Below are 9,202 nucleotides of genomic sequence, written 5' to 3' on the forward strand. Positions count from 1 at the left end.
TGAAACTGCTTTCTCAATTGATTCCTCACTGACAAAAAACAACTTGATTGTTGTGTCTGTTTCTTGGGTCTGCATCACGTCGTTCACGATAAAGGCGCTGCTTCTCTGTGGTGGATTAGCACTCTGCAAGTATGGTAAATACATGGTACATATGATACATTTACAATATAAGTAATGGTAACTGTAAAACATAAAAAGAACAAGTAAATCATATTACATAAACTAATATTCACACTATTATATCAATGGACCAGAGAATGCAACTCACTCCTGTTACTATTACTCTGTCCTGTTATGGCTTATATGAGTAACAGGACTGAGCAGAGGTTGAAGGGGTGGGGGGGTCAGCCTGTCAGTGCTCAGACCATACGCCGCACACTGCATCAAATTGGTCTGCATGGCTGTCGTCCCAGAAGGAAGCCTCTTCTAAAGATGATGCACAAGAAAGCCCGCAAACAGTTTGCTGAAGACAAGCAGACTAAGGACATGGATTACTGGAACCATGTCCTGTGGTCTGATGAGACCAAGATAAACTTATTTGGTTCAGATGGTGTAAAGCGTGTGTGGCGGCAACCAGGTGAGGAGTACAAAGACAAGTGTGTCTTGCCTACAGTCAAGCATGGTGGTGGGAGTGTCATGGTCTGGGGCTGCATGAGTGCTGCCGGCACTGGGGAGCTACAGTTCACTGAGGGAACCATGAATGCCAACATGTACTGTGACATACTGAAGCAGAGCATGATCCCCTCCCTTCGGAGACTGGGCCGCAGGGCAGTATTCCAACATGATAACGACCCCAAACACACCTCCAGGACGACCACTGCCTTGCTAAAGAAGCTGAGGGTAAAGGTGATGGATTGGCCAAGCATGGGCATCCTCAAACGGAAGGTGGAGGAGCGCAAGGTCTCTAGCATCCACCAGCTCCGTGATATCATCATGGAGGAGTGGAAAAGGACTGCAGTGGCAACCTGTGAAGCTCTGGTGAACTCCATGCCCAAGAGGGTTAAGGCAGTGCTGGTGTCATTTCTTCAGTGTTGTCACATGAAAAGATATAATAAAATATTTACAAAAATGTGAGGGGTGTACTCACTTCTGTGAGATACTGTAGTTCATCACAATCAAGATGGAAAGAGGGAGAAACAGACAAAACAGAGATTGAGAATGTGGTATTCACACAATATCCTCAAACAAGTACCAATGGATGTCTTCATGGTCTGGCCAGAAAAACCTGTTGAATCCAATCTTTTGCATGCAACGGACCTCAACGTGTGTTTCACTTGTATCTGTGATGACACCAGGGTATAGATCACCATCATACTTCAGCACACACCATTTGCCAACAACTTCAAGGCTTTTGCCACTGAACTTCTGTCATTGTGGGAGCCATGGGAGCTGTCTGCTGAATGTGGAACTTGAAATGCTTTGCATTAAAGCACCCACAGTTCAGATGTTGTGTTGTTGTGCACAAGCAGCTGACATCCCTGTATATCAGTTCTCCATGGGCTAGGGACACTACCTGATGGATCCTCATAATGGATGGAACTGGTGGCACATCATTGGGCATCTCTGAAACTGCTTTCTCAATTGATTCCTCACTGACAAAAAACAACTTGATTGTTGTGTCTGTTTCTTGGGTCTGCATCACGTCGTTCACGATAAAGGCGCTGCTTCTCTGTGGTGGATTAGCACTCTGCAAGTATGGTAAATACATGGTACATATGATACATTTACAATATAAGTAATGGTAACTGTAAAACATAAAAAGAACAAGTAAATCATATTACATAAACTAATATTCACACTATTATATCAATGGACCAGAGAATGCAACTCACTCCTGTTACTATTACTCTGTCCTGTTATGGCTTATATGAGTAACAGGACTGAAGGTAACAGGACTGAGTTTTTAGCATAGAATTAGCAAATACATGCTAAATAGCCACATGGCACACATGCTAATAGCATGAGGATACTGAGCAAATTCTAGTGATTTATCAAAAATGTGTATTTTTAAAATGAACAAATAACATCTAAAAATAATTTAGGTAACAGGGCAGTATGTTGAGATTGACCCTCTCAGACACAGTTATATCATCAAATATATTGAAAAGAAAATGAGAGGACTTACCTTTGGTCTCCCCATTGCCTTCAGAAGATCTGGATAATGCAACTTCCTGTTGAAAAAATATATTTTGGAATGTTCCAAGTTGATCAGAGGGGGGCATGTGTTAGGGTAACAGGACTGAGTGTAAACCCGGGGGACACGACTAAAATGTGTATTTTATCAAAAATGTTATGGATTTTTTTTCTTTTGAAAAAAAGGAAATCATTGATTGGATATAAAGTCACACATAAATGCAAAAAAAAAATTCTGAAGGATTTTAATTATAATATTTCATGGTAAATTATAGAGGCAGGGAGTGGGGACATGCAAAGAAACTACTATTTCTTTAGTGTTCTTCTAGGTAGTTTTTATTATTGATTTTAATTTTACATTTCTAAATTTTGCAGTTAGCTAAATGTGAAGACATTTTGCTTAATAATAAAATGTATTTTAGAGTTCATTTTCATGCATTTTTATACTTTTTTTTTTTTCAGTGTCCTGGGGACAGAAATGTTGCCACCCACCACTGTATGGGAATCGCGAACACAGATAAGCGGAGTGATACAAACATTGAGAAGTTTTGGACTTTTTACATTGCACTCTTTGAGTAATAAAAACTTAAACAAAAAAATTTAATGAAAATCATGAGAAACTCAACAGCACAATTTAACGTAAACGTTTCTCTTACTCAGGTAAAAAATAATGAATATAATATTTTGGTAATAACAGCACAACACTACCCATACTTAGATTGTGCGTTACACTTACAATCGAATTGCATAAAACACAATTAGAAACAGATTTTTATGTATAACATAAATAGTAGTAGAATATATTTAATGTAAAAGTGAGTTTATACTAAACGGTACAAGGAACATGACTTTTATTTTGAAAAGCGTAACAGATGCCATATGTAGGGAAATGTTGACGTCACTTCAACTACCACCTCACTGTATAATGTAGCTGCTGGCTAGTGAAAACAGATTATTTTTTATTAAATATGTATTGCGAAAATCAACGGTTTTTATTTCAGGCTTCGGCGCTGTGGGTTAGCAGTACATGAGCGATTTTAGCACCACCAAAGAGCCTTCAGTTGTGCGGTTATTGTCGGTTTCAGTTATCTAAACAGGCTAGCACAGAAAGACACATACATAACAGCTTTTGTTTCTCAGTGATGAGCTCCCAAATGGATAAACAGTGAAAGATCATAACACGCACAAAGACATAAACGCACACATAAGAAGCATGGATGAAAAATACAGTAGTAATGTCATCTCAGCTGGGAAGCTGGGACGAGTTGAGGTTTCAAATGCCAGGTAAAACAAGAGTCTATGTAAATATAATTCTAAATACTCATAAATAACAAGTACTGTGGCAGTACTATATTACACTGATGTTATGAGGTGGTGATACCAAGTAACTTTGATATATACTGTATAATATAATATAATATATGCACTGTCCTGTGTGGTAACTGTATTTATAAGCCATGGTATATACATGGTACCTCAAAAATAACGTGACTTTACCATCATGTTAATGTACAAAATATAGTATTGCCCGGATAACGTTTATAGTCCTTACTTTTTATTGAGTATATCCAAAGTCTTCCAAGATCACTTTCAACAGTGTACTTTTACACTACCATGATATGGTGGTTGTGTTAATACTATAATAATTTAAATGTACATTAGAAATGAGGGATTATCAATTGCTTATTGAATTACTTTGTTTGGCAGGGTGCTTCAAGAACTACGCTGGTTTTACCATACTGCCATGTATTAAACATTTACTGGTCTGTAAGTGCTGAGATGGCTTACTGAAAAGTACTATAGTATTCTTGAAATTCCTTTATGCATTGTATAAGTTCAAAGTACCTTAATATTACTGTGATGCATCACATACAATGTACCATGGTATAGCCACAGTACTTTATTGTAAGGTATGTGCTTTGCCTTGTTTTGTTTACCACATTTAGAGAATACTTTAAGAATAACATGATGGTAGTGTCTTAAATAAATGGTATGCAATGGGTTTCATGCTATTTTTATGATAATACCATTGTAGTTTTTGGTAAGAGACGCACAATTTTGTTTGTCTGTTTTTACTTTTCTTATTTAACTGAATGTTTTGTTTTCTTATTTCCAGACTGACGCGGTACATAGTATTACTCTACTTTACCAAGCTGCTGAAGGCTTTTGGGATATTCGAGTCATATGATCTCCTCAAAGTTGTGCACATTGTACAGTTTCTCTTTATTTTGAAAATGGGGTAAGGAATGACATCAGATAATGAATATATTAAAGAACATAACTGTCATGATTTGTTTATTTATGGTATTTGGTCATAAAAATACCTTGTCTTTTCTGCTTAGGTGTGCGGTGATACTGGTTTTCTTTCAAAAGCCATTTTCATCTGGAAAAATTATTCCCAAGAGACAGGTAGAATATTCTTCTCATACTAGCTTAACTTTTATATTCTTTTCGAATTCCAAATGAAAATATGTTTTAATATTTTCTCATCCTTTTAGTCCATCCTTTGAAAGTCCACAAAACCCAAACTTTAGCACATTAAAACGTACAGAAAACATTGTAAGAGTGATCCATATTAAGTAGTATAATCAAGTCTTCTGAACAAACATGATCGCTTTATATGATGACCTGATTCAATTAAATCTTTTATGTTCATACAACTGAACTGTACTTGATTGACATACAAGAACAAACCTCACTGATTCTTGTGCAATCTTAAAATGCGCTAAATATGTTAAGCAAGCACATTTGAGGTTCCATTTACTATATTTTACGTGCTCTATGTGTGTGTGGTGCAATGTGTATATGTGAATATAAGCCTACATTAAATCTGTTCAGTCTGTGTGATTGTGACTTTTAGAAGACTTGGATTAAATCACTTGTTTCATATGTATTAGAAGTGGCTTCCTTCAATTAAGAAACATTTTGTCTTTTAATGATTTGGAAGTTGTTATGCATGCTTTTATTATGTCCAGACTGGACTATTGTAACTCACTGTATTACAGTGTTTCTCATGCCTAAATTTCACGCCTGCAGTTGGTTCAAAATGCTGCTGCTAGGCTTTTGACTGGCACTAAAAAGTATGCAAGTATATCACCTGTATTAGCATCTCTCCATTGGCTTCCAATCAAATATAAGATGTTATTATTTGTTTTTAAGGGTTTAACTTGGTGAAATTCTTCAGTTAAATGCGTCCTCTAGGCCATTAAGATCTGTACAAAGGTTTCAGTTAAATATTCCCAAATCTCGGTTAAAATCAAAAGGAGATATGGAACAGCTTACCTCTTCACATTAGATCTTGTTCCACTCTTGATGCATTTAAATTATTTTATACTTGGTTTAAAAATTCTCAATTGTATGAACGTGTTAGATCCTGGTATGTGAAGCACTTTGGCCAACGTGTTGTTTTTAAATGTGCTATATAAATAAATGTGATTGATTGACTGATTATTATTTTTACAATATTTTATGAACATTTTGAAGTGTCAAAGTTTTGGTTGTTCCAAAGAAAAAAAATCTCGTCATGAAATACCTTCCTCAACCTCTGAAAAAGCTTTTCTTTTCAACAGACATCAGCTATTTAATACCATTTAATACCAATGTTGACTGTATTAAAAGTTACAGCAAAAATGACATGTAATTCCCATTCTGGCTCAAAACGTTATGGAATAAGATGGATTGAAAATGCAGTTTCATGTGGATTTTGTGCCTATTTTGAACATGGTATTTCATCTGTTTAACGTCTGATTTCAGTGGATTAAAATCCTCAAGCATGCTGTCATGAGCTGTGTCATCTCCCTGTTGGGTTTCTTTGGGTTGACACTCTGTGGACCACTCAGGTATGTCTTTGGGCTAAATCTGAAATAAACATCTTCCTCCCTCTGTCCTTTTATTTAACAAACATTTGGGCTAAACGGATGTGATTTCTTTCAGGACCCTTTTGCTGTTTGAGCATAGTGATGTGGTGGTGATCTCTCTCCTCAGCGTTCTCTTCACCAGCTCTGGAGGGGGACCTTCTAAGGTCAGAACTCTAGAGAAATCATAAGCGTATATCAGATGAACCAACTGAAAACTCAGCTCTTACATCAGCACCTAACCACATCCTGTTGAAAAAAGAAATCATCTTCACTTTAACTATTCCTTAATCCCTCTCTGTTCTAGCTTATACTATTCTAAACATTGTGTGAAACAATGTATTTATAGTGCTTCTCGTGTTTATTACCTGTTTGTGATGAATCGCTTGTATTCCTCAGTTGTAAGTCGCTTTGTATAAAAGCATCTGCTAAATGAATAAATGTAAATTTAGAATGTTTTATATATTCCAGCTGACACATTTCCCTGTGCTCTTTTTTTTATAGACAAGGGGTGCTGCTTTCTTCATTGTTGCTGTGATCTGCCTTTTGCTCTTTGATAATGATGATCTTATGGCCAAGATGGCAGAGCACCGTATCCTTTAAGGACCAGAAATGTGTTTACTGTTATTATATCAAGGTGAAATGTGTAATTTTGACACCATGCAGGCAAAATGTCAAAAATAATTGTTGTTTTCAGATGAAAATGAAAGTCATTTCAGAGGTGGAACAAGTTATTACATTTTCATGAGCATTTTATTATTTGGAATGGCATTTACATTTTAATTGTTCACAATGCCATCATGAGTGTGTATTTGGTAGGGGTGTAACAATCCTCTCTAGTCACAATTTGGTTCAATACACGATACTGATCTCACTATACAATACTCTCGCAGTACTTTTCAAACAAAGCCAAAATAGAGTTAAAGTGGTTGCTTTTAAATTATTACTTCTAATATATATAAAAAGTTAACAACATTTGGTATTACATTAAGGGTGAACTTGATGACCCTGGTCCTTCTCCACCATCCACAGGGCAATGGTGGCACCAGAACAGAAATATTCATGATTTCTTAGCTAAAAAGATCTAATTTAATACACGTATACTTGCACTCTGTCCCTGACTACATGCATTTTAAACGTTTTTAATGCATTTTATTGAATAATGTATTTGTTTAATTTATTCATTTCCCATATTTAATGCTAAGTTAAATCTGTCTAAACTTAAATTTTGGGTGAACTTTACACAATATATAGAGAGAGGGAGAGTCACCCTCACTTGTTATGTGGTGTTATCTACAACTGTATACTCCTTAACTCTATTTCTTATAGCCGAGGGACACCATGACAGTGCTCTAACCCATGCACTGTACACAGGAATTGCATTTTTAGGTGTGGCGGACCACAAGGTGTGTTTTTGATCACTATTTTTAAGCTTTAAATGCTGTTCCTGAGTGTTGTCATTGTTTACTGCAGTACAGACTCATTTACTCACTGATATTTGCTCAGATGAAGGATCAGCAAGATGATATGGTGATTAACTTTCATTTTCTGAGCAGGGTGGAGTGGTTCTTCTGGTTCTAGCTCTGTGCCTGAAGGTGGCCTTCAACACAGCATGTAGAAAATTATCAGTGGAGATTGGGGGTGCAAAACGCCTATATGCATTATCTAACCTGGTGTCCGCTGTAGTTCTACTGCCCTGGGTCATAGTGCTGTCTGCAACCACTGAGGTAAGGACCAGCAGAAGCTTTCTTTATAATGCAGTGGTTCTCAACCTGGGGGCAAACTTCCAAACTGTGTGGTAGGATAAGTGTGATTTCTAGACATGAAAATGACCAACATGCTGTATAGAAAGTGTCCAATTGAAATGAGTTTTATTATTACTAGTCCGGGGCAGTAAGTATTTATAATTTACTGGGCGCTACATCCTCATTTTACAAAGCCTTTTATTAGACAAATTTGTTTATGCCACTGTGAGCATTTTTTTGGTTCTGTATTTTTTAATTTATGTTTTAAGTTTATTTTATCAACTTTTAGGAGTACACTAGTATGACCTCAGAACTAACAGACATGGACTAAAAGCCACAAAACTTCAGTTCTGATTTCAGTGGGAATCAGTTAGCATCTGAGAGTGTAAATCAGTGTAAAATTATTCAAATCAAAATAGTGTACCATATTCAATTATATTGATCTTAAGAACATTTTAAATGATACAGACAGTTCTGTAAGTTGTTCATCTTTTTAAAAATGAAAATCCTCAGAGTAAGGTGGAATCCTGGTCTGGCCTCATCTTGCCATTCGCCATGATCATCTTCTCTGTGATGATACTGGACTTTTACGTGGAGTCCATCTGCACGGCAAAGCTGGAAACCTCACGCTGCGCTCGATATGGCTCCATTTTCTTGTTCCTCAGTGGATTGCTGTTGGCAAACTTCTGGACCCACCCGCTAACCGACCAGCTCAGAGCCATAAGTAAGCCAGACCAGCAGAATAGCACTGAGCATGTGCTGTCTGGTGGAGTGCTGGTCAGCGCCTGCTTCTTCATCATGGGTAAGTCAATATCTCTGAAATAGACTTAATGTAAAGAATGTCTCCCATCATACAACCAATCTAAGTTTGTGCTACAAAAATCGAAGTAAAAATTCTTATAACAGTGATGTAAGTGTTAAAGGGTTAGTTCACCCAAAAATGAAAATTCTGTCATTAAGCCCTCACCCTCGTGTCGTTCTAAACCCGTAAGACCTTCGTTCATCTTCGGAACACAAATTAAGATATTTTTGATGAATTCTAAGAGCTCTCTGACCCTCCCATAGACAGCAATGTAATTACCACGATGGTAATTATGCGGTTTAAGGTTCAAAAAGGTTCCTCTATGCCCCATATGCTATTCTGTGTCAGCTGCGTCACACAACCTTTTATACGTTGTTTACGCTTTGATTTGAACAAAAACACCGTATCCGCGTGACGCAGCTGACACAGAATAGCATACGCTGTTTACATTCAGTGGATATTCTCCAAAATGGCACCAGGGTGACGCGGAGGAGATGAATTGTTGAATAAAGTCGTTATTTTTGTTTTATTTGCGCACAAAAAGTATTCTTGTAGCTTCATAACATTACGGTTGAACAACTGATGTCACATGGACTATTTTTTCAATGTCCTTACTTCTTTTCTGGGCCATTAAACGTTTCAGTTGCATTGCTGTCTATGCAGGGTCA

General features: G+C 36.9%; 1 protein-coding gene across 1 annotated transcript in view; it reads left to right on the forward strand.

The window, feature by feature from the left end:
• Positions 1-3,023: 3,023 nt before the first annotated feature.
• The window catches only part of LOC107738920 (zinc transporter 5-like), a 17,371-nt gene continuing 11,192 nt past the window's right edge, over positions 3,024-9,202 (forward strand). Inside the window, exons 1-9 of the mRNA XM_016550844.1 lie at positions 3,024-3,417; positions 4,250-4,372; positions 4,476-4,542; positions 5,887-5,972; positions 6,067-6,154; positions 6,492-6,579; positions 7,317-7,393; positions 7,544-7,714; positions 8,246-8,534. Of these exons, the coding sequence (XP_016406330.1) occupies positions 3,347-3,417; positions 4,250-4,372; positions 4,476-4,542; positions 5,887-5,972; positions 6,067-6,154; positions 6,492-6,579; positions 7,317-7,393; positions 7,544-7,714; positions 8,246-8,534 (1,060 nt within the window). The 5' untranslated portion in view covers positions 3,024-3,346. The remainder of the gene's footprint in view (positions 3,418-4,249; positions 4,373-4,475; positions 4,543-5,886; positions 5,973-6,066; positions 6,155-6,491; positions 6,580-7,316; positions 7,394-7,543; positions 7,715-8,245; positions 8,535-9,202) is intronic.

The sequence above is a fragment of the Sinocyclocheilus rhinocerous genome, unplaced genomic scaffold, assembly GCF_001515625.1.
Source record: "Sinocyclocheilus rhinocerous isolate Xijiao unplaced genomic scaffold, SAMN03320098_v1.1 scaffold164, whole genome shotgun sequence".
Lineage (NCBI taxonomy): Eukaryota > Metazoa > Chordata > Actinopteri > Cypriniformes > Cyprinidae > Sinocyclocheilus > Sinocyclocheilus rhinocerous.